Source organism: Rattus rattus, chromosome 6, assembly GCF_011064425.1.
Source record: "Rattus rattus isolate New Zealand chromosome 6, Rrattus_CSIRO_v1, whole genome shotgun sequence".
In the NCBI taxonomy this organism is placed as follows: Eukaryota; Metazoa; Chordata; class Mammalia; order Rodentia; family Muridae; genus Rattus; species Rattus rattus.
Genome location: NC_046159.1, coordinates 105,356,418 through 105,382,342, shown reverse-complemented (window position 1 = coordinate 105,382,342; position 25,925 = coordinate 105,356,418). Strand labels below are relative to the sequence as shown.

Below are 25,925 nucleotides of genomic sequence, written 5' to 3'. Positions count from 1 at the left end.
CACATCCTTTACATCTTGCCTGGGTGCCCACCTATTCAAATGATAGCCGAGGCTCCCTGCAGAGGTTGTCTGCCTCTCAGGTAATCCCACTGTCCTCTGCAGAAGGCCAGGAACATCCTGACATTCTAATGTCTTCTGCTGGACAAGAAATTATCTAGAAGTCAGAAAATTCTGTATCAAACTGCCTTGGGCCTCATAGCTCATGTAATCATTAGGCTCAACCGAGATCTCCCTGCCTATGGACTTTGGGTTGTTTCTGGACATCACTGGGCTGCTTATATACGCTTTTTAATCAAAAGACTTATTTTTGTATTTTAAATGCTCTATAATCTTGAAGTGAATGTCACTAAATGCTGATGCCCAATCAAACTATGCAATTCTCCAACTGAAGTTATCAGGGACAGAGCCCCATTTATATTAAAATGGAAATTGTGGACAGCTGTCTGGCAAAAAAAAAAAAAAGAAACGAAAGTGAATTCTGACATGTATAAGAGCAGAGAGACAGAGCTAGCAGCAAGCAAGCATGTGTGCATTCATTCCTTGTCTGTTTGATTGCTGTTATGATGTGACTAGCTGCTTGCAATTTTTGTTTTTGACTTCCTCACAATGATACAATGGTGGACTGTAACCTGAAATTGCCAACACCCCTTTTCTTTCTTTTTTGTTAGTACATTTTACAACAGCAACAGAAATAAAGGTATACAACACTGTTTTCTGAAAGAATTGGCGTGACATTGTCATTGTCTAAACCTGAAATGTTACCTACTTATATAAATCCATTGATTATTAAAATTTGAGGATTTCTGGGGATTAAACCCAGGGCTTCACACATGCTAGGCAAGAACTGTTCCACTGAGCTGTGTCCTTAGCCCAGATCTTCAATTATGGAAAGATTTTAAAGCAACCATTCAACTTCGTTCATGGATATGAGATTATGAGTTTCCCTACATATTGTCTGCACAGCGAGGTCTGACAGGTAATGTCTTTATATTTCTGTGTATGCTTTCTACTTTATGTTAGGTGGCAGTCCGGGAGTTAGACTTAGCTCAGGAGTGAGAAGTTTACCTGGAAATCTCAGCTCCACCATTTTCTGGCTATATAACCTTGGCTACTGGTGGTGTGTTGCCCCAGAAACTTTATCTGCAAGTGTGGTTAAAAACTTCCTATCACTGTTAGAGGGTTTAGTGCATATTAATCTATATCAAACTCATAAGTAATGATCAGGCACTACTGCTAGTATTTATTGTCAATTCTCTTTAATTTTTGACTTGATTGTTTATCTGTTTCAAGTTTTCAGAATGCATTTAGGGTGGTAGGGAAGTTTCTGGATAATTTGGTTACAACCTTATGGTTTTGTTTAACAGCGGCCAGAGAATATGAAAGTGATATCAATTTTTGACAAACTGTGAAGGCATTTTGGCCTAGCATATCCCTGGTTTTCATAAACATCTTATTTATACTTGGAAATGAGTTCTCCAAGAATTAGGTTAGTAAAGATGTCATTCAGTTCTACACTCCGAGAATAATTTTATCTGTTTAATGTAAGGAATGTATGTGGCTACCGTTGAACAGGTGAGTAATTTAGATCTTCTGCTCACAATGACTACTATCTAAGTGTTGCCAAAATTTTCTTATGAGATGCTTTATTTTAGAATTCATAGAAATTTTGTGAAAATAGGGCAGCAGTTGTTAGATACCTCACACCGACTTTCCAGTGACGAACAATTGACTTGGCCTAGCTAGTGAGCCGATGTTGATAAATTTGTTAGTTGAGGTCTATGCCAATTTAGATTGCTGGTGCTCCTTCCCCATCTGAGGACCTCATCTGCAGTCAAGGTGACCCCCTAGTCTGTTCTCAGTGCTTCCTGATTTAGATAACTCTGAGGACCGGTCACGTGTTTTAGAGGGTATCCCTGCTGCTATTCCTCTGTTTTGTTATGCTTAATTACTATTAGGGTTTTTGAGTGGGGGAAGAATAGACTGAGTGTACTGGCTAGTTTTATGTTAATTTGACATAGGTTGGAGTCATCAGAGGAAGGACCCTCAATTGAGAAAATGCCTCCGTAAGATCAGGCTGTAGGCAGGACTGTAGAACATTTTCTTAATATGTGATTGATGGAGAAGGGCCCAGCCCATCATGGGTGGGTGATGGATTCTATAGGAAAGCAGGCTGAGCAAGCCATAAGGAGCAATCTAGTAAGCAGCATCCCTCCATGGCCTCTGCATCAGCTGCTGCCTCCAGGTTCCTGCCCTGTGTGAGTTCCTGTCCTGACTTCCTTTCATAATAAACAGAGATGCTAGAGTGTAAGCCAGATAAACCCTTTCCTCTCCAGGTTGCTTTTAGTCATGGTGTTTCATCACAGCAATAGTAGCCTTAGCTAGGACACTGAGTGACAGTCTCATCCTATCAGATTAAGTTCCTATCATCGACATGACCGGACACTGTAGATGTCAGTTTTGCTTACTCAGTGATATGTTGATTCATGTAATCTACTATAATTTTATTTTTCAAGGACTTATTTTTAATCACTTTAAACTATGTGTCTCTGTGGGCATGGGCACATGAGAACAGGTGCCTATAGAGGCCAGAAGCATCAGATCCCCTGAAGCTGCAGTTAGAGACAGTTGTGAGCCACCTGATATGGGTGCTAGGAATTGAACCCAGGTCCTCTAGAAGAGCAGTATATGCTTTAACAGTCGACCCATCTCTCCAGCCTCTGTGATTTTTATTTCATTCTAATATCATAATATTATGATGCAGAAAATTAACATCTACATGAATAGCAGGTATGCCCTTGCCACAGCCTGCGTCCATGGCACTATATACCAAGAGACAGGACTGCTCACATCAGAGGGAAAAGAAAAAAAAAACAGGAAATCTTGGATCTCTTGGATGCCCTGATGAACCCAGCAACTGTGAGTATTATTCATTGCCCAGGACATCAGAAGGGAAGAGACTCAGTGGCACAGGGCAGTAACCAGGCAGATGCAATGTAGTAGACAAAAATCCAGAGACCCAGATTCTGTCCCCCTTTTACACTAAACAGCTAGTGGGCTTTGGTAAGTCACCCTCTGATCCTCAAGGATGTTTGGTTTTGATTGGTCCTAATCTGAACATATATTCTTCAAAGACTATGCATATGTGTATCAATGCTTCTGAGTGTCCTCTAAGCAATGTGCAGTTCTCAGACTGTAAGTTTTGGTAGCCTCAAGGTGTACCCAATACACCAGGCTGGCTAGCCTGTAAGGCACTGTGGAAATGGTGATATATGCCCTCTGGATTCGGTTGTGAAGGGCGCCATGGCTTCCATGTTTTATTGAAGTCACTTATTCAGGGAGAGTCAGCCATTGTGTGTGGGCACCCTAGTAGTTTTTGAAAAAGGTACATCTGATGGTTTGTACATGCTCAGCCTATGGAGTGGCACTATTAGGTGGTGTGGCCTTGTTGGAATAGGTGTGTCACTGTGGGCATGGATTTTAATACCGTTATCCTAACTTCTATCGGCCTTCAGATGAAGATGTAGAACTCTCAGCTCCTCCTGAACCATGCCTGCCTAGATGCTGCTATGGTCCCACCTTAATGACACTGGACTGAACCTCTGACTGTAAGCCAGCCCAAGTAAATATTGTCCTTAAAAGAGTTGCCTTGAGATGGCTCAGTGGTTAAGAGCACTGACTGCTCTTCCAGAGGTCCTAAGTTCAATTCCCAGCAACCACATGGTGGCTCACAACCATCTGTAATGAGATCTGATGCTCTCTTCTGGTGTGTCCGAAGACAGCTACAGTGTACTTACAGATAATAAATAAATAAATAAATAAATAAATAAATAAATAAATAAATAAATAAAAAAGTTGCCTTGGTCATGGTGTCTGTTCATAGCACATCCTAGCTAAGACAGTGCATGCACTGAACAAGTGAGCACCTCCATCTGTACCAACATGACCGGCTGAACCACCTTGAAAGAAGATCCCAGCCAAGAATCTCACAATCCCATCCTCAGACATTCTCCACCAACGAGAAACTCTGACGTAGATCTGCCCGGAATACCAGCAACTCTGAGAAATGAAGGTTTATGTTTGTTACAAACAACAAGAAAGGGCTTTGAAACTGTGTTGCAGGTCTCTCCTGGGTAGGAGGCTTTGGGAAAGATGCTTCTGGCTCCATGCCCGGTTCCTCCCTTACTTGAGGCTTTATGTGCAGTTTATATATTGAAGGTCCAGGCAGGATTTCTTTTCAGAATGAAATCTGCTCCCCAAAATGAAACTAAAAATGCTGGTCTGGAAAATCACCAGATTAGATGTTCTTCACAATTCTGACTAAAAATGCTGGTCTGGAAAATCACCAGATTAGATGTTCTTCACAATTCTTACCATGTCTCACATCCTTGGCTTGGCCTTCACTGACTGCTCCTTATAAATTTCATCCATGAAACGATCCTTATGAAAACATCACAGGGAGCATTTTCTTTCTTTCTCTTTTTTAAGTCAAGTTTTATTTTAGTGTCTTTTTCCTGTATCTCTTTTTCCTCAAACAGGTAACATTGTTGTTCATGTTGTTTTATTGCTGCCCTTGATATTTTTTTTAAAGATTTACTTATTTATTATATACACTGCAGCTGTCTTCAGACACACCAGAAGAGGGCATCAGAGCCCATTACAGATGGTTGTGAGCCACCGTGTGGTTGCTGGGAATTGAACTCAGGACCTCTGGAAGAGTGGTCAGTGCTCTTAACCACTGAGCCATCTCTCTCCAGTCCCAGCATTCTCTTTAGCATATATTCTTTGTGCCATTAAATAAAACCCTAGAGAGGTAAATACAGTTCCTCAGGTGCTGCCGCTTCCTGTGTGTGAGTTCTTGCACCCCTGGATAATATCTGTGAGCTGCAAAGGGACCATGGGTTTGCTTCTGTCACTTTTAGTTATGATAATGATATTAATATCAGGAATAATGGCTGACATGTTTGTATTATTTTTTCATGTGTATACACACACACACACACACACACACACACACACACGGATACCATGGTATACATGTGGAGGTCAAAGACAACTTGTGGAACTCAGTTCTTTCCTTCCACCATGTATGTCCAGGGATCAAAGTCAGGTTATTAAGCTTGGCAGCTTTACCTGTTGAGCCATTTCCCTGGCCTGGCTGCCATGTTTGAATAGCTGTGTGTACAAGTTTTCATAAGTTTAATAGTCATGACATCATTTAATCCTTATGGTCACCCTAAGGCAAGCATTTTATAGACTGAGAAGACAAAGGTTGTGTGTTGGTTTATATATGCTCTGCCCGGGGAGTGGTAGGATTAGATGTGGCCTTGTTGGAGGTGTGTCACTGTGGGTGTGAGCTTTAAGGCCCTACTCTTGTCTGAAATCGAGTCTTCCACTTGCAGCCTGCAGATGAAGATGTAGAACTCGAACTCTCAGCTCTCCTGCACCATGCCTGCCCGGACTCTGCTATGCTCCCTCTTTGATGATAATGGACTGAACCTCTGAACCTGTAAGCCAGCCCCACTTAAATATTGTCCTTACAAGAGTTGCCTTGGTCATGGTGTCTGTTCACAGCAGTAAAATCCTAACTAAGACAGGCTGATAGATTAACTAATTTACCAGTCAAGCAAGTGGAATTGCAGTTGAAAGAATACAGAGAACCCTTGTCCTTGAAGAGTATGGGCTGCCCCAAGCAAACTAGCTCTTCTCGGGGTTTGAAATACACTGGAGATTCAACTCCTCTTTCATTTACTGGCAGTGCTAAGTTTTGTCTTAAAATGAAAACTCTTCCCAGTGAAGAGGTTTTCTGGTGTCTTCTGATCAATAAAGAGGAGAATTAGCCACATAACAGAGCAGTTAGAGTTGAGTATGGATGCCAGCAAGAGGAACTGGACTGCTGTGATGTTAGAAGCAGGGCTCAGACCAAGGCCATCCAGTAGCCTGTGCAGGTGGAACTCTTGGTCCCAGTTGTTGAGGTTCAGAACATCATTCTTCCTCAGAAGAGGCCTGGCAACTGCTGCCACCCAACTAACTCCCTTCAAGAATGGCATAAACATCAGTAACATGTAAGGCAGTCATGAGACATGATCAGGTGGGTCTATAACCAACAAACTAAGCCAGGAACAGAGCTGCTGGCTTTCTGAAGCCTCAGGCCACATTGTGTATCCTGCCTCTTCTACCTTCTGTCATTTGAACCCTGGATGAAGAACTGCTACCACAGAGACCATCAAGAGTATCAGGTCCCCAAATCTGTTTTCTGTAACCTCAAAGTGTACGCCACATCCAGCTGATGTCAGCCTTTTATGCCTTTCTTCTCTTTCTAGATGATGGGCTTCACAAAATTGCCCGTTGCCCTCAGGCCTTCTGACAGGCCTCAACAGGGAGGACCACCCAGGTAAAATGTGACACCAGGGGCTTTATGCCATAGCAAAAAATCCTGGTTGCAGTGACAATCACCCAGAACACGCGTAGACCCTTAAAGTCCTTGGGTATAACCCAACCAAGATTGCTCAGTTTCCAGACACAGGCCCAGACACACAGTTTGAGCTCACCATGTCACCAGGATGCTACTCACCACCCTGACACTCTGCAGTGACATGCTAGGATACGAGTTCTCAGTTTGTTCACAGCTCTGGCCTGTGCTTGGCACTCAGGGAGGGCAGGCTGGGTGTGGGGCAGAAGGGGTGCACTGTATTACAGCACAAAAACAAAACAGACGACCACCAAATTCACAAAAGCAGTTTTTATTTGAGGCAAAAAGTCTGACCCCATAGGATTGGAGTTCTAAGCACTCAAATTTAAGTGTTAGTGGCATGACTTGGGCTATAAATCTTGCTTCTCTTTGGTTGGAAAAGGTACTCGTGTTAAAGTCCTCCAGGTGGGAAGAAGAAAGACCAAGAAAGGCCGAAGAAACTCCTCAGCTACTGGTACTGCCCTCCACATTCTACGTCAAACTAACAAACTCTCACCATCTGGTCTGCAAGGTGCCACCCAGTGCAGAGGGACACTTGCAAGGGCAGATGAGGCAGAAAGAACATGTGTTAAGTCGATTGGGGAGGAGCAGGGATTCGTCCACCATAGCTTCAGACTTCTGCGTGGAAGGGGTAATCCTTGTGTTTGGCACAGCTGTCAGAAAAGAATACATGCGATTTACAAGTTAAAGACTTCCTAAAATTAATTGGGTTCACTTATTTATTTAGTGTGAGTTGCTTCTCTCCTATCATGCGGGTCCTGGATAAACTCTGTTTATCTTCAGGATTGATCCAAATGTCTGAACACTCTGAACCACCTTGCCAGCTATCAAGGAAAAAGATTTTGTCTGTAACGAGTCACCAACACACAGAAACGGATGTCTCATTGTGGACTGAGCCAGTCTTAGAGCCTTCTGATCATAGGTACAGCGAGACAGCTACTCAGGCTCTGGGCTCCTCTTGTCTTGTGATGTCATGAACTGCATCATGTGACAGGCTGCACTAAACCCTAGCCTGGAGCACACTGGGTAGCAAGTCCTGCGTGAGGAGCTGGCAGGATCATACAGCCTCATGTCAACTTTCTGCTGTCTTTTAAGACAGGGTCTGGTGAGGCGGGGCTGGCCTCAAACACATTGCTTAGCTGAGGATGACCTTGAAGTTCAGGTCTTTCTGACTCCAACTCCCAAGTGCTGGGATTACAGGCGTGTGGCACCACACCCAGTCCATTTTATCAGCTCCTGATCACAGGACCAAAAGAACAGAGATAACAAAGCAGTAGAAGGGTTTACGAGCTGTACCTCACTGAATCCTGAAGGGCAAGTCAAACAGCCAGCCACTCACAGGAGAGGAGAGGCCCCTGTGTGACATCTGGAGTGAAATGAGCACCTAACAGCAGCTGGGGATGTACTGCAGGAACAGGGCAAGGGCTGGCATGGAGCCAAGGTTCACGGTCTATTTGGTAGGGCCAATGGCTTATAATGGGAACAAAATGGCAAGAACACAAGAGAAACTAGGCAGGCACAGTGTCAAAGCCTGAACACGTGTGCGCGTGTGTGTGTGTGTGTGTGTGTGTGTGTGTGTGTGTGTGTGTGTGTGTGTGTTGGGGTCAAAGGACAACTTGTGTCACACACACACACATTAAAAAAAAAATCCAGTAAATTCTGCAATAAAAAATCAGAGACAATACCATGAAGTCCCTGCTCTTTGGAGAAGAGCAGGAAGGTAAATCAAATATAAGAAAGGTCATTTCTTTCTTAATCAAATCAAACTAAGAAAGGTTGCATTACTCCTCAGAAGATGAGTATGTTTTCGTCTGAGGCTGTCTTTCTCTTCTAGAATCTAAGCAAAAGTGCACTGCTCGTTTCTTTCCACACCCCAGAGGATGAGGGTGAGCCAGGCCCCGGGTATGCAGCTCTCACTGAACACTCAGATCACTCAAGCTCCCCCGCAACTGCCCTTCTTCGCATCCTGGAATCAGACACCAGCAGCAAGAGCTCAGTGTAGCCGTGTGTGTCCACAGGAGGGCTGGCATGTTAGGAAAGGTTTGCTGGGAGCACTAGAGCCAGCCCCTGCCCCAACCCCAACTGCAACCCATGCCAACTCAGTACTGTCCAAGCACAGCTGCTTCTAGAATAGTCATGGGAGGTGCAAGGAGGTGAGCAGACACAAAGGGTTTGCTCTCCACAAGCTTTGATGGAGCATCAGCAGTACCAGGGAACTTGCAGGGCTGCGTGACTACTACAGGCTCTAGGAACCGGATGGATGCTACAGGCAGGTGATTCGCTTCTCTCCTGTCCGTTAGATCCAAAGTAAAAGGTGGTTTTCACATTAAAAGGTTAAACGTCCTTAGTGTAATATCAGAAAGGGTCCTGTTTCAGAGTCCTGGGCTAGCTCTGTTTACAGCTTACTTAGAACCTGAGGACCCTGTGATAGCAACATGTAAAAAGCCCGAATCACAAACCTTACTGCCTATAGAGACCGTAGAGGTTGCGGCCACCATCAGGCAAACACTGAGTTAGGCAGATGGCGAGTGAAAGCAAGAGAGTGTGAGTGAGAATCAAGACAGGAAGACAAAGCAGGCATTGGGGACACAGGCTGCTTCTTAAAGCAGACTCATCCCAAGGGATTCTGAGTCCAAACCCCATTTCAGAGGGAAGCAAAAAACCAGCAGAGGTGAAGCTGAAGGGCCCTGGGTGCCCGAGTGGCATTATAGTCATCTGAGTGGCATTACAGTCACAGGGTGTTTTGTGCCAGAGCTGGGGCTACCCTGAGCCCAGCACCAGGGTCTTCCTACCAAACTCCTCGTTAGCGTCATTAAGTGTGAGAGCAGGGCGGGCTGCAGGGGAAGGCCCCTGCCTCTGGGGCCTGAGCGATGCCTGTTAGTCTAAACATCTGGTGACATGAATAGGTAGAACAGGCACCACACTGGAACTCACCTCATCAAGGCGCACACCCTCCAGTTCCTGTTGTAGCTGAGTAGAGTGGCCATGTCCTCGCTGCTCAGCTCAAAGTCAAAGACCTTACATACAAACATGGAGGAAAGAAACAAAGCCAATAAGCTCACAATAAAACAAAGCAGGAAGTTCCAGATGGCCCTCACTGCCTGGAGTGCAGAGGACAGGAGAGGACATGGGACTTCAAGAAGACTGGTAATTATGCTCCAGAAGGTGCAGGCTTGTGGCCCTATCTGAAATGGCCTCTCCCTTCCAGGATTTCCAAGCAGAGGGCACTGTTCAGTCATTCCTGTCAGGCTCCTGAGCCGCCCTACTGTGATAAGTGCCAGGGGAAATGTTACTGAGTGTCCTGACTGCTCCATTCACCAGGAAGTGGAAGAGGAGACGCCTCAATAGCTGGAACACCCATTAATCCGGGTTCTGCGCTGTGATGAAAGAAAGGCTCTGGGCTGTCCCCAGCAAGGCACTCCAGCTGGGGACCGAAGGACAATGCCTGGCGGATCCATGTGTGACAAGGCCTAAGAAAATATGTCAGGTTTTGACATACAGAGCAAGAAAGGCAAATTGGGGTAACAGCATCGCTTCCACGAAGACAAAAGAATGAATACAGGAATATGTAACAGACCCTAGCACACTGACTCCATGATGGAAGAGAGTACCATTCAAGTCATAAAACTCAGCAGGTACACAACACCGTCAGCCAAATCAACGACCAAGCAAAACACCCAGCGAAGGTGAAGCTGAAGGATGCATTAGAGTCATGGGGTGTTTTGTGCCAGACCTGGGGCTACCCTGCTGTTAAATTTCCATCCCAGGGCAAGCGTCTAAGGTGCCTATTTAAGGTAGCAAAGCAGACCTGGCCTCCAGGTTCAATACCCTTCAGTCCCTACCAATTACAGGGTGTGGTGGGCACAACCCACCTTCTACCCTCAGCTCTCCAGCCCAGGAGCTCTGCTGCCCCTCCCCTGTGCAGCCCGACGGTTCCCTTACTACCCACTTCGCTCCTTTTATACCTTTGGCTTCCTGGCTGTTGTACTTGGTCCCCCTCACCCCAACCCCCCCCACTCCCCCCCGTTCAGGAGCAGTCATGTCCTTTCCTTTCTAATTTTTTTGTTTGTTTGTTTTTATTTTTAATTCACATCAAAGTCCATAGTTCTGGAAAAGTCTCTACATGTGCTAGCCTCGCCTTCTGGCTTCTGCAGTTCTACCTCTGGCTAATTGTTCTTGTTAACTGAGGTGTATCACACCCAAGATGTGACTGTGTGCTTAAACCCTGAGAAAGGCTTGGGATCCCAAACACCCAGTGTAGTCACAGGCTGGCTAATAAAGACTTTCTACTTGTTTAAACTCATGTCTGCTTAGTCTTCTCCGGTGGATACCCCACAACAGAATACAGAAAAGAAGTTAGGGTACAGGGTGGACAACTAGACCAGACGGCCTTCGGCAGCACCAGGACTTGGAAATGGAGCTGCACCCTGACAACCCACTCCACTTGGCACATTCTGATGGCGGAATGTGCAGGACTAGACTCTGCTACATTCTCTTGTGATTGCAGCCATGGAGAAACAAGCAAAGTGCACAGTAAGACGAAAAACAGAAACAAAAACAAAACACTAGGTCAGCGGGTTAAGATTGGTCACCGACATTCTTTCTTCTTTTTCAAGACAGTTTCTCTGTGTAGCCCTAGCTGTCCTGGAACTTGCTCTGCAGACCAGGCTGGCCTCAAACTCACAGATCCATCTGCCTCTGATTCCCAAGTACTGGCATTAAAGGTGTGCGCCACCACTGCCCGGCTGCGTTTTCTTCCCTAATACTTTAGAAATGAATTATGGGGTGAGGTATTAACCCATTTCTAGCAGGACAGGTCTCTCGTCCCACATCTTTACATGTAAGTGGTATGTATGGTCATGGTCACGAGGAGTAGCTTACTATGTCATCAGAACCATTCTAGTGCCCATTGTGGACTCTGTGGGGCTGACTTTGAACCAGACTTCGGCAGAGCATCCCTTTGCTTTGACGGGCCAGAGGCTCCTGTGATGTGGTCCCAGGACCGTCTGGAGCAGCTCTTCTCCCAGCTATCCTCTCATCAGGTAGCCTGAGCTGCTGCGGTGGTGGGGGTAGGGTATTCTCCATGCCTACACTCCTGGTGCCCAAGCATTCCCACCCCTGCTCATGACTGCTTAGGTCTTAACAGAGCCAGTGGATCGGTGTATGTCCTGGGCGTCCATGGACCCAGCACCAGCACAGCAATGTTTCCTGAGCACTTAGTGGAACCAGGGCTATCAAGTGCTGCCGCGTGTGCACCATGAACTTTAGTCTCACCTCAGCCCTCACCATAGGCACTGTTTTGAGTGTAGTCAAGTGACTTTGCTCGGAATCACACAGCTGGGAAAGGAAGGGGAGGACGAGAACCCCCAGGACCCACCTGCCATGGAGGAAAGCCAGGCCTGGAGCTGGGATCTTACCTTAAAGTTCTCAGCGATGCGTGCTGGTGTCACAGACTTGGGGATCACGACCAGGTTCCTTTGGATGGGGAACCGGATCAGCACCTGTGGACGCAGAGGTGTGGAGTGTGTAACACACGTGTTACCATCTCAGTCGATAAGTGCACAGGCAAAGAGGTTGTGAGACGCCGAGTGACAGCCACGAGTTGGTGCAAATCTGACTCTACAGTCCTGCTCCATCGGTGGCTCCAGGCATGTCACAAGGCCACAGGAAGTCACTGCCTGGTCACACTACCCCTGGAAGAAAGAGAACACCTCCCACACCGCAGGCAGTAAGAGCTCTTCTATTAGTACCGGGAAGAGCTTCTAAGAACAGCACTAAATGCTGGGCCGATGCCTGTGCCGCTCATAGAGATGGTGGGGACAGGCACTATTGTGCCAGGGCCACGTGTCACTTAATTCTCTAAATTTCTAGATCTGTGCCCCTGAACTGCATTCTAGGACTCCAAACCACACTTCCACAGAGGCTCAGCCCCTCCACTCCTGACTGACGGGGACCACTGTGAGTGTAGAGTTCAGTCAAAAGTACCAAGAAGCATCCATACCTGGGCTGTAGTTTTATTGTACTTGGTTGCAATTTCCTTGATCCTGGGATCCTCCAGGAGAGAGGGGTCCTCAGGCTTGGCCCTGGAGCAGAGAGATGGGGAAATCAACACTCTTCACCACTGCCACTCAAGACAGCCGGCCACCCTAGCCCTGATCCTCCCACTGACTCCTGGGTGGTTGGTCAGGCTCCTTGACCGAAGCTGGGTCATGATCTACCTGCTGACCCTTTGCAGAAGAATATACATCTATCTCTTGCTCCTAGAAACATCAACCTCCCAGGAAGCCCAGAGGCCCCAGGGAAGGCCTGCAGCCAGCACAGAAGCATTCTCTCTGACAACCAATCATTCCCTTTGGTTATTTCTTATCTCCAACAGTGCTCCCACAGAAGCTCACCAGGGCCTGTCAGGAGAACCAAGGGGACTGTATGCAGTCACCACGATTCCTTTGCGATGGCAGTACTCAATCAGCTTCTCCTGAGTTAGGTATGGGTGGCACTCGATCTGCAACACAAGCAGGAGGGGTGACTATGGCAGTGGACACAAATTCATGTGACGTGGTCAATGTCCCTTTTCTCCCCACACAGAAATGTCTGCCTCCCAGATAAGCTGGAACAACTCTCCACATTTCCCAGATGATGGCCTTCACATTAAAAGCAAGAATAATGTTGTTGCCAATGCTCTATGGCCATAAGACTGTAAGGCCTTCCCTGGCCTTGGCCATTATCAATAGATAAAAGCCTGCAGCTCTCACCAGCTACCCACGGCTCATGTTAGAAGCCGTGTCTTTGCTGACTGGCCTCAAATCCTATCCCTGCAGAGCTTCTACTCTCTGTGGTCCACAGGCTAGAGCCAGGACTGGTAAAACATCATGCCAGCATCCTCCCTTGGGGACGCTTACCTGGTTAACAGCAGGCTTATACTTTAAGCCAGGTTTGTTCAAGATCCTCTCAATCTGAAGAGGGTTGAAGTTGGAGACTCCGATTGCTTTCACCAAACCTTCATCCACCAGCTGCTCCATAGCCTAAAAAGAAAAGAGAGATCTGGGTTCTAAAATGAACTCCAAGAGAACAAGAACCAGAAGCATGTTTGTGTCCAGCACTTTACAGGTGAGCCCTCCCATCTGCGGCTAGACCCTTCTATCTCTCAGAAGCCAAGAGGAAAACTGGACTGGCTTTCATGAGACTTAACAGACAGACACAGAGACGGAATGATCTAAGCACAGGAAGATATGGCAGAGCAGATCACTCACGCCTGGCTTACACACAATAGCAGGGTACCAGCAATAAACACGGGTCTCAGCCAGGGTCATCTTACCGTCCAAGTGTCCACAAAATCGGTGTCACTAGGAATCACGTTTCCTGATGCATCCAGGGGGAAATAGTCAGGCCCAGGCTGTCAGTAACAACAAGCACACACACACAAAATCATCAGTGACACTTCTTCACAGACTTATTAATCTCACAGCACTGCAAACTGTGGAAGATGGTAAGTGGTATATCTGGTAGCCAAGATGAAAAGGAACCAGAAAGTGACCCCGATGGGAATCCCTGTCATGACTGGAGCTGTGAGGGTGTCAAATGGAGATTCAGACATATCCAAGTCTCTGAGCCCAAGCCTAATAACATGGAGAAGGGCGTGTGGGCAGGCCAGGGAATCTCAGGCACTGTGAGTCTCAGTGGCTCTCAGGCCTAGAAAGCTATCACTCTGCTTCTCTCTTGCTGGCTTGTCATAAAAAACACAGGGTGAAAATCTAGTCCCTCGGGCCCCAAGAGACCACGGTAAGCTAAAACAGAGTGGAGGATAAAACCAGTGACCTTTCCATCTGGGTCACCACACAGAAATACAAGAAGTGACTCTGAGATCTGCAGGTCACCACACAAATGAGACTGGCATGCAACGGAGGTGCAGACTCGTGTGTGTGTGTGTGTGTGTGTGTGTGTGTGTGTGCGCGCGCACACACGTGCGAAGGCGTGCATCGCATGCAAGCCCTAGAGGAAACTCAGCGGGGCAGGCTTCACCTACAGCCGTGCACAACAGGGACAACAGCAGTCGTGTTGGCCATATTTACTGTCAGTTTTAAGTTCTGGAGGCACTGAGTGAAAAGAGTGGTGTACCCCAGACTCCAAAGGCTGCATCTGAGCCACCAGCGCCTCAGACAGTGCAGAGAGGCCTGAAGTTGATTTCTAATACGTTTTAGGTGATGACGCTGATGCTGGCCCAGACGCACACCCCAAGCAGCAGAGACAAGATGAGTCAAGCACCTATAAGGTGCTGAGAAGAAAGAGAAGACCGCACCTGAACCGCTCGGATCCACCCCCGTGTGCCTCTCACCTTGAAGCCAGTTGGCCAGTGAATAAGGTAGAGGTCCAGGTAGTCCAGCTGCAGGTCGCTCAGCGTCTTCTGGCAGGCCCCTTTCACCATGCTCTGGTCGTGGAACGTGCACCACAGCTGGAGCCAGCAAACGGCACAGGTTACCCTACCATGCCAATGCCTCTTCCCGGCTGGGAGCCACACAGTCCCAAGGCTGAGGACACACACGCTCTCCTCTCCCCATAACCATGACGCTAGGAGTAGCTGGAGTTTCCAGTTCATACTGCGGATCCCAACTTCCCAAAGGCAAGTGGGGTGGTCAGGGCAAGAGCACCTCACAGAGACTAAACAAGGCACGGCTGTAGATCAGGAGGTGCTAAACACACGCTCTAGGTCTACTTCCCAGCCAAGCTGGTCCACGTGGAGCCAGCATCGCCCTCCAATCTGGGCTCCTTTGTACATCCACAGCCTCTAGCTAAAACTAAAGGCCAGCAGTGAAGCCCAGTTTGTAAACTAACTTAACTCTGTCCCTGAAGTCACTCCTTACAAGGGCAAGTCAACCCCCAACCAGGCTCTCATCTGCAGGTCCAGCAAAGAGATACACAGGTGGACAAGCAACAGGTCCACCACCTGCCCAGCGCTAACCGCCATCATGTTAAGGGTGGATCTGACTGGCAGCTGGGTCCCCCTGGCTGGGAGTGAACTCGACCCCAGCATCCTCACAGACTGGTGGTACCTTGCTGACAATGAAGAGATCCTGGCGCTTCACCACCTGCTCCTTGAGCTTCTCCTGGAGGGCCACCCCCACCTCCTTCTCATTCTGGTACACCTGGGCGCAGTCAATGTGGCGATACCCCATGTCGATAGCAACCTTCACAGCCTCGGTCACCTGGCCAGGAGGAGACTGAAAAGGGAGGAATGTCAGTCATCGATTAAAACCCAAACCAAACAGAGCAGCGCCTGCCCAGAGCCGAGAAAGGACAGTGGGGTTAGTAATCCTGGATCAGGCTCCCGTTCTGAGGTTAGGCCATGTCAGGCCAACACGCATTTATGCTACAGCATTCCAGTCAGCCCCCGACAGGGGTGTCAAGGTGAACGGTGCTCAATTTCACCTCAGCAGAGCCTGACAGCCATGGGCCAGCAGCCTAGGTATGATCCTCTGAAGGCAGAGGCATGAACGCTGTGAGGTTTGGGGTAGCCTGGGCTATACAATGAGGCCTGGGCAGAAGAAAGAAAGAAAAAAAAAAGTACTAGCCGAGATCTATGTAACAAAGGGCACCATTTCATTCAAATAGTTCACGGCATTTATCACAGAACAAGAGCTCAACTGCTGCTGACCCAGGAGGTGGACACGGACACAGACACGTGGTCTCTCAGAGGTAACAGCAGACAGAAGTGAGTGGAAAGGGAAGATGGCTCCTTGCAAGATTATCACCTGAGCTCGGTAAGGAACGTGAGAAGCCTGACCACTGAGGAGGAGGAAGAGGAGGAAGGGCCTGCATGGCCCTGAGCTTCACCAGTCCCTGGACTGCACAGCACTGTTGCCCATCCCCGAGCTGCTCTTGCCAAGACTAGAGAGCCAAACAAGACCCTGCGCTGGGCGCCGCTGAACGAACGCAGCACATTCCTCTGGCGAGCTGGGGCAGAATCGGATGAAAAAGAAAACTCCCCAAGGCCATCAGCAGCCGCCAACGTCTGTTTTGTCTGGAGCCTTGTGAACAAAACAGTCAGGGGATAAAACAGCAAACAGCAGAAGAAGCCCATCCCTGGCACCTGTGGGCAGTGGTCTTTGCTCCTCACCCAGTGGGGAAGGACCTGCCCGGGGTGGAAGGGCCACAGCGTTCTTAGGACCGAGTTACCTTCACTATGTGCCTTTAGACTGCTTGGCCCCCTCTCATTTCCCTGGAGGACCCAAGAGTGCACCTGTAGCTTAGCTTCTCCACAGGTTCCTCCTGTGGTTAAAGGAACTATCTCGGCCTATGCAGGGAAAGGCTCTCCCCGGCAGGGCCCTCTGGGGCAGCCAGACACAGCCATGGCTGGTACTAGCTGTGAGGGAAAAGGAAAATCCCTGCTTGAGAAAGACCACACAAGAGGGGCCTGGAGAGTGTGTGTGTGTTTCTCCTGCCTCGGACATACGATGAATTTATAGCAGGATCCAGGGCCCTTGTGCTGACTCTCATGCTTGCCTTGTAGGAAGCCTACTTAGAGCCTGGCAGAGCTTGGCTTTGGATAGAGAGCTGGGCACAAGGTCCAGGCTGGGCAAAGCCACCCGACATTTGCCACAGCCACTCACACAGAAGCAGGAACATGACGTGAGCCGAGCGGGGCTATGGTACTCCATTTCAGGACCTGCGCCCACCCGCTGAGGAATCGTCCTGGAGTCCTTTGCTGGGAGAATGAGGGTTTGCAACTCCTTGAGAGAATAGGGTCTCAAATGTCTCAATTCTGGTAACCTAATTTATAACCCAGAATGGAATCCAAACCGTGAAGCTAGTGACTGTCATGGCTACTGCAATGAGGCCCCACCCCTACCACAACTTTTAACCTGGCTTTTCTGTTCCTCCAAGCTAGAGTGCAGCGTGCACTGAGACTACACTGTCTCGGAGCATCTGACGCCAAACCAAAACCCACAGGAAAAAATTCTGTGTGATGTTCTCACGGGAAGACAAAGACAGATAAAGGCTCAAAGCGCAGGAGGTCAGGAGAAAGAACACTGCTTCCAGGGGCTTCCTTCCCACACAGGCCAGAACCCTGGTGGCTTAGTAAACAGGCTTAAATGTACCACCTCCCCAAGTCTGACAGAAAACCCACAGAATGATCACAATGTGCCACCTTTCATGCCCTACCCAGTCGCCACAAAGAGCACTTCCCACTGCTGGATTCAGAGAAACCAGCCTCACTTGTTTGTTTTGATGGTATAACCTCGTCTCACAGTTCAAGAACTTCAACGGTGACTCCAAGAGATGAAGACTGAACCCTCAGGAATGGCCTTTTCCCCAGCCTTAGAACACTGAAAGCCCACAGCCTAGTTCAGCAACAACACTAATAAAACGTGTTCTACTGTTATCAGTCAATAAAGCTGTCCGGATTTTAAGACACATCTCCACTCCACAGAGATGTAGATCCAGGACCGGCCCTGCATAGACAAGATAAATTTGATTATTTTTTTTTTATCTTAAATATGGAAAGGTTGAGGAGTGTAGCCTGGTCACTGGCAGGCAGGGAAAACCAAACTCCTACTTCAATGAGCACAGCATTTCTCCCTGACCACAGGCTCTAGGACTGTCAGTGGACACTTGCTTTAACTCATGAAAGGGCAGGAGGACCCTTGCACAGTTTTCTTCTAAGGACAAGTACTATTATCCCAGAGAGGCGAAAATCACACTCAAAAAGCAAGCAAAGAAAATATATCACAGCTTAAGAATGCCATGTGACCCTGTGAAAGGGAATACAGGGCGTGAGCACATATATAGTAGTTTTATCTGAGATACTAAAATCCAATTGGGATACAATTAGGCAAAAAGAAAAAAAAAGTTCACCTCAAGAGACTCATGGTTTTGAGGCACAGAGGGCATTAACTGGAAAAAGAGTCTGAGAACACAGCTGTCCCTACATTCCTAAGCAGCAATTCCTAGCCTACGTGTGGACAGAGACAATGGCCGTGTCCTTCAAAGATTTTTAACTAGGTCAAAACATTATCTGTAAAAGGGCCTGGTGGTCTGTATCAGCTCAGCTCTGCCTTAAAGGCCTCCTGACCACACAATACTTAAACAGTATTTTAATGTAATACTTATTGTATTATTTAGCATGCATTTGGGGGGGTCCAGAGGGCAGGCAAGTTGGCCAGGAAGAAAGTCCATGCAAGTAAGAGTGTCTCCCAACTGCCTGAAATCCTCACCTCCCAGGAGAAACGGATTCCCTCAAGGGAAGAGTGGATCATACCCTGTCAAGAGTCCCGCTGTGGTCTGTGAGGTACCAGGTGGCCACAGATGAGGTTCCAGAACAAGAGACCGCACCCACACACCCTCTGTGACCGTCACAGTGACTATGATATACTGTGTCATCTATGAAGGAACGCCACACATGTGCAAGGAAAGTATTAAGTTGATATTCTTTTTTTAAAAAGGGAAATCTGGAAGTCTCGGCTGTCCTCCTGTCTCTCACTGCCACGCTTCGGCCCTCCACGCTCTCTGCACCAACCTCCCCCTGCCCCCAGACACAGGCAGACATTTTCTTCACCCTGCCCTTACTCAACATGAATTCTGGATCCATTCTACAAGCCAGGCGCTGCGGGAAGTGACAGGAATATCTGTGAAGAAGGCAGAATGATCTATACATAAAAATGTATGTAATTTTAAACAAACGCCCGGCTTTCTGGGGCTGTTGCATCCGCTCTAGCCACTGGCTTATGAATGTTTACTCATATTTACCCGAGAACTGATCTCAAAATGCTTTTCTAAAGTTATGAGCTTGGTTTTTAGAGAAATGGGACAGAATTAAAGTATCAGCATCCCACCCAGATTGAGGGTCGTGTATTACAAAACCACTGTAGTTACGTGTGCCTGCCTTTACTGTGCTGTTTACTACAGCTGGGAAACCATCTTTCTTATCATTCCAATGCACAGAATTTAATCTGGTATGATGGTTCTCATTCAATCACATCTTTACAGTCACCAAGGACCCTCTGGAAGGAAACGAAAGCCGCACTTGCTAATCTACTGGCTTAGAAACACATTCAGAGAAAGACAAGTCTATGACTTGTTTCTTATTCACCATATACATTACCCACTTTAACTGTAGTCTGGGTAGAAACAGACTGTCCAGTTTCAAACCATCTGAACTCAACCCTGCATGATTTTCTCTTTCCTTCACTGTGTCTAAGTGCTTACATACAGCCCAGGTTCACCCATACTCCAGGTTCTTAAAGATCCAGGTCACAGCAGTAGCTTAAGAGCTGGGTTTTTCTGCTTCAGCAATACCACCAAAACTGGTTCCTTATTTTCCAAATAATCAAATCAGTTATAATTTTTAGTTTTTAATTATCGGTTCTTTCTTTTTGTATTTCACTCTAACGTATCAGGCCGTCTTCTCAACCCTGCTGTGTTGTGTTGGGGTTTGGGGAGGGTGGCACCCAGCAAAGCGGAAACCAGATTAATTCTAGAGGAGTTCCGCACCCGTTAAGAGCTGCACTCAGCGATTTAAGGAAAAGAGAAACAGGCTGGTTCACGGCAAACTCTCGCCTCCTAATTTAATTATCTCAGGCCTATCGGCCCAAGTGGCTCATTCCCGAGAGGGCAACTTCTGCGCCAAGTGAGGTCAATTCACTCGTGAGGTTGGGGCGCCACAGGTGCCAGATGACAAATCTAGAGCCCTGCTTCAGTTCCTCTCACCCCGGTCCCCGTGGGTGTGTCTCCACCTGGGGCACCCACGCGGACTCGCGCAATGCTCGCCCGGAGCCCAACACGCGGGGCCGCGGCCCGATGCGCCCACAGGCCCCAACCACCGGAGCCCGGCTCCGCGCAGGCCGCTCAGGGTCACCCAGCCCAGCGGGTGGCGGGCCACGCCCTGATGAGCACCTACCTTCCAGGTGCCCAGGCCCAGGGTGGGCATCTTGGTGCCGTTGTTGAGTTCCAGATGGCTAGCCATGATTGCTGCAAGTTACACACAACGACCCGCAAGAGTGCAGCGCTGGCTCCGGCGCGCACCTTTAAATAGCCCCAACAGCCTGCAGAAAGGACGCCTGCGATTGGCGCACGGCTAAGAGACCGCGCTTTCTGATTGGTCTCGTCCGTGGTCCTTAAAGGGTCAGCGAGGATGCTTCTTTCCCTAGGTCCTAAAGGCACGGAATTCTCCAGCTGCTTTGCGCCCCACGTGGCAGAGTGTTTGCCTGCTGTTGAAGCACCAGACTGAACGCTCTGAAAATAACCGGCCCTAGAGATAAGGAGACTGGGATAAGGTTTTGGTTTCATTTTAGAGGCCAGAAGAAGACGCTTGTGTCTTTTCCTAATCTCAGAATAACACTCTTCTGGAATCCTGCACATCTTGTTTTGAAGCTGATGGAGCAGATAGGCGTCAGGTGTACTTAAGAGCTTTTTTTTCCCCCCTTATGTTAAAAGTTAAGCTTCAGGTGTATTTAAGCCTCCCCTTCCCCCAGCCCCCTCAATTGAAATGATTGTAACCAGCTTTGCAGAATACTACAAAATGCCCGCTTGTCGTAGCTTTCTACCATTACCAGTGTCTGAACATGCTCAATCTGGTTCAACAAGCCTTGATGCGAAACCCAACAACCGTTAGCTATAAACCCTCATAAGCTTGATCTCCGGATCACACATAAATGATTTGGGAAAGTAAAACTGTTGAGAGGGCAGGTTCCAGTATAGCAAGTTGGCCAAACTCTCTCTGGAAGAAAAGTGAACAGGCAGAATCCCATACTAGGAAAAGTCCGTTGTCATACAGCAATGATTCCAAATTAAGGGGACACAAAACAAATGAATCAGTTGGTATTGGGTAGAAAAACAAAGACTTTCCCTGAAATAATCGGAGTTGCCCCAAGAACAATGGCGGCAATTTTGGCACTCTTCCAACACCCCTCTGCGTGATGCTCTGTTTTGTCTGAGTCTCCTTCTGCTGGGTTATGCTTCAGTCGCCCCCCTGATTACGCAACACAGACAACTGCATCTGCAGAGTAATGAGTCAGGAACCCCACCTCTCTAAGTGCCATTCTGGTGATTTTCCAGTTGGTGCCCTCCTAAAAGGTGGCATTCTTCCACTCCCATCCCCGGGAAAATTTATAAAGAACAGATATTTTCCACTTGGATTTTGTTAACAAAACAAAACCCCACAGCTGTTGGCATGTGGAAGTTCTTGTGTAATTTTTCTCTAAATAGTAGAATTTGAATTTGAGTGTAGTGTTGGGGATTAGGTTTGTGTAAGATAACAGGTGACCTGACACCCGCCACTTGTCCTCTGTGAAATCCCTCTTGGCGTAGAGACTTCTCTGCCATTTGAACTCCCTGGATCCAAACACCAAGAGCTAATAATTTGTGAAGCAATGCGCTTGCTCTGTGCGGCAGCCCACCTCTCTTTACTTGGCATTCAGAAAGTGAGGGGGAAAGGACCGAGATGATGTAGCCCACCTGGGTGTTTAATGAGATCCTGTCTCAAAGATAAAGGGGACAGTACCACCACCACCAAAGCACGCATCTTTGGTGACAGATCGGTGATATAACAGAAGAGTCATCACCAGTTAGAGAAATGCACTATGCAGCAAAAGCTTTGTTATTGCAAAATAAACTAAATATAATGTTTGATCCTCTAAAACAGTATTTTGCCTGGGCTACTCAATGTAGACAGATATACCCATGGAAGGGCTACTCAATATAGACAGATGTACCCGTGGAATTCTCCTAGCAGGCACAGGGCTAAAGTTGACACACTGTTTCATTAGTCTCCTGGCAACTCCCATAATCTTTGTAAAATTTATTGGGCATGTATCAAATTCTTCTTTAAAGAAGAATATAGCTGGGCGGGAGTAGCACACACTTTTGATCCTAGCACTCAGGAGGCACGCAGATCTCTGTGAGTTTGAGCCCAGCCTGGTGTACACACACACACACACACACACACACACACACACACACACACACACACACACAGAGGGGGGGGGAGTGTTCCAGGACAGCCGGGGCTATTAGAGAAACCCTGTTTTGAAAAACAAAAACAAAATAAATAAAACTATTAAATAAATAAGAATATAGGCAGGCATGATAGAGCATGCTGCTATTCCCAGCACTCAGAAGGTAGAGGCAGGAGGATCTCTGTGAGTTCCATAGAAGACCCTTAAAAGTGAACTTCCTTTACTAGGAAGCTTAACACACTCCGACAGTGAATTCCCACCACAGGCATGTTTTGAGGATAGAAGAGAACATGCATGCAAGCATGCATACATGCACGCATGCACGCACACATGCACACACGCACACATGCACACACGCACACATGAGGGTGATGGAGGGGAGAGAGAGACTGTAGTTATACATGAGAGAGGTGGATACTGCCTAAGACTCTATTCCCAGGGGATGTTACTTGCTCCTACTTTGTCCCAGCACTGCACAGACTTCTTTGTGTGCGTGTGCATACAAAAACCAGCGCAGTGCACATACAGTCAATCTGCAAACATCCAACACTAGCAAGAAATAAACATTAAACATGGCCATTAAACATGAAGACAGAATAGACACAAAGAAGAGTGTGTTTGAAATGATGCTAAAATAAAAATGGACACAAAGTGTATAAATAGGAGTTTACACACAATGCAAATGTTTAATGACAAGTTTAATGAAGGTAGAGAAGACATACAACTTTTGAGAAAGGAAGAAGGCATAAGAAAAGAGGATACCATTGGTCAGACTATTTCCTTTGTAAACACATTTCTTTTTGCAATTAAAAAACAATCTTGGGGTTGGGGATTTAACTCAGCAGTAGAGCGCTTGCCTAGCAAGCGCAAGGCCCTGGGTTCGGTCCCCAGCTCCAAAAAAAAAAAAGGCCAATCTTTAGGGTTGGAAACATGGCTCTGTGGCTAACAGCACTGGCTGCTCTTCCCAGGACCCACATGAAGATTACAATTGCCTGTTATTGCAATTCCAGAGGATCTTGATCCTTCTGGATTCTGCGGGCACCTATACACATCTTGTATATATTCATACACACACACACACACACACACACACACACACACACACACACACACACACACAAATAAACAGTAAATCTTAAAAAAAAAAAATCTGTTTTAAGGACAACCTCCTTTTAGCTATCAGATGCCCACAGTATAAAAGCTTGAGTTTCTTGAGTCCACAGTACTATTCATAATGATACAACTTTGTGAATATACTAAAAGCCACTGCATTGTATTTTTTTAAAATGAATTTTAAGATGTATGGATCCTGCCTCCATAAAGCAGCTATGCGCAAAGCAGCCAAAGTCACTTACTGCACAGCTTGCCAGGGTGGGTGGAGGTGAGCTTACTTTCACACAGTCACTTGGGACGCAGGGTATAGAGGTTTCCTCTGTTTATTGTTTCAACCCAAGTCTTCAGAGTTTGTGCCAAGAGAGCTAAAGTAAGGGGAGAGTCTCGCATTGTTCAGATCTGGAAACGGTGCACATCCCTTCCATTATCATGTATTGGCCAGACCTAGGCAACAGGCCTCGTGTCCTAGTTTGCTTTCTAGAGCTGTGATAAACACTGACTAAATCCACATGGAGGAGGAAAGAGTTTATTCACCTTCAGCTCCCGATCAGAGCCCTCCATTTAGGGAATTCGGGACAGGAGCTCAGTCGAGCAGGAGCAGAGTCATTTCTTGTTTCCCATGGCTTACTCAGCTTTCTTCCTTACATAACCCAGGACCACTTGCCTAGGGGATGTCACCACCCATAGTGGTGGCAGCTACCAATCAAGAAAATGCTCCCCAGACAGGACAATTTGATAGAAGCATTTTCTCAGTTGAGGCTCTCTCTTCCCAACTGACTCTAGTTTGTGTCAAGTTGTCAAAAAACTAACCAGCCCACTTTGCCTATCTGCAATGGTCTGAGAAAGTGTCACCATTATGGGTTAGAAAGCAAGGGTACCTGGGAGAGAGGAAGGGCCATGAAGCTCTTCCACAATGACAACTACTGAGTTTTCAGCATGCTTGAAGCACTGTATTAGCACTGTACAAATGTTACCCAGAGGAAAGGCTGTTGCCAATTGTAATACCTGCCGTGATTATAACACCACAGAGGTTACCTATTCCATGAGCCGTATGTACATGCTTCATTATCCCTGACTATAATACATGTAACATGTAGCAGAGCTAGGGCTTCAGTCACGAGATAAATTGCTAATGTCTTGCTCAAAGTAAATGTATGGTCATGATTTGAGCCCAAGGAATTTGACTACAGAGCTGTGGTGACCAGTGTTGATTTTTAATTTGGCAGCATCTAGCATCACCCGGCAGCTGGGCCTCAGGGAATGCCAGTGCGTGGAAAGGGTGCTAGTTTTGATTATAATAATTGTTGTCGTGGGTAGGACCATCCCCTAGTAGAGACAGGAACCTGAGCACCAGTACACATTCAGCACCGCCTGCTTTCTGATAGTGGGTACCATGTGACCAGTTGCTTCAAGCTCCTGCTGCCTTGATTTCCCTGACAACCTTAAGTTCTAAGTGGAAACAGACCTCTTTTCCCTTCAGTTGCTTTTGTTAGGGTATTTTAATCACAGAAAAGCAAACCAACACAGAACCCAGCGCTCAGTGACAACAGTGACTTTCAATTTGTTAAATCAAGATTCACAGTAAGGATTAGATCTCATAACACAAGATATAGAGACATGTGAATAAAGACACCTTAAGAGGGGTAGAGTTGCGGCTCAGTGGTGGCTAAGAACACTGACTGATCTTCCAGAGGACCTGAGTTCAGTTCCCAGCACCCACATGGTGGCTCATACCACGTGTATGGTATGCTTCTGTTCCTAGCTTCTGTTCCAGGGATTCTTTGCCCTCTTCTGGCCTCTGTGGGCATTGCACTCGTGTGGTACATCATATACATCCAGGCAAACACGAATACACATAAAATGAATGAAATCTCAAGAAACCTTAAGAGGTGGGTATATAACATGTTGTGCGGCTGTATGGTCTATTCTTTACGTGTGTGGTATATTCTAGTGTTTCATACTTCTGTTCTTCTGTCTGTCTGTCTGTCTGTCTGTCTGTCTGTTTTCCTTTCAGTGCTGAACTAAATTCAATCTGAACATGAGATTTCATAATCCACTAAAGAACTGCTGCCCACAATTTGAAAACTGTTGCCCTTCTTTCTCTTCAGGTTTCCCCTGAAGTCTTAACTCCCGCATCAGGAAAGCTGCAACAGTATCACACAAAGAGCACAGTGACAACTCAAGAGATGACAGGAGATGTTCATCTTGGGCTGAGGTCTGAATACCTTGTGCAGTGATTATAGAGCTAACCTGAAGGCGACGGGGTCTTTGGGAGGTGGACCATGGTTGGTGGAAGTACGACATCAGGGGCGGGCCCTTGGGGATTAGAGATTATTCCTGCCCAGGGTTCTGGCTTGCTCTTTGTGCAGGTTGTTTGTTGATTTGACCCAAGCTAG

General features: G+C 47.2%; 1 protein-coding gene across 1 annotated transcript; it reads right to left on the bottom strand.

The window, feature by feature from the left end:
- Window positions 1-6,724: 6,724 nt before the first annotated feature.
- On the bottom strand, window positions 6,725-20,603 carry Akr1b1 (aldo-keto reductase family 1 member B). Its single transcript, XM_032906788.1, has 10 exons — window positions 20,361-20,603; window positions 15,517-15,684; window positions 14,802-14,918; window positions 13,785-13,862; window positions 13,369-13,491; window positions 12,865-12,971; window positions 12,471-12,552; window positions 11,887-11,970; window positions 9,404-9,486; window positions 6,725-7,122 (listed from the first exon to the last, which is right to left on the bottom strand). The coding sequence occupies exons 1-10, from the start codon at window positions 20,424-20,426 to the stop codon at window positions 7,080-7,082; spliced, it is 951 nt and encodes a 316-aa protein (XP_032762679.1). The 5' UTR covers window positions 20,427-20,603; the 3' UTR covers window positions 6,725-7,079.
- Between the last annotated feature and the right edge of the window lie 5,322 nt (window positions 20,604-25,925).

Bases quoted from the DNA above. Each gene is read 5' to 3' on its own strand.
- Akr1b1 (XM_032906788.1), bottom strand. From the start codon at position 20,426: ATGGCTAGCCATCTGGAACTCAACAACGGCACCAAGATGCCCACCCTG. The intron at 13,492-13,784 runs GTAAGATGACCC...TTTTCTTTTTAG, and splicing joins ATTTTGTGGACACTTGGACG to GCTATGGAGCAGCTGGTGGA. The intron at 7,123-9,403 runs GTGAGTTCCAGT...CTTTTCTGACAG, and splicing joins AGGGTGTGCGCCTTGATGAG to CTGTGCCAAACACAAGGATT.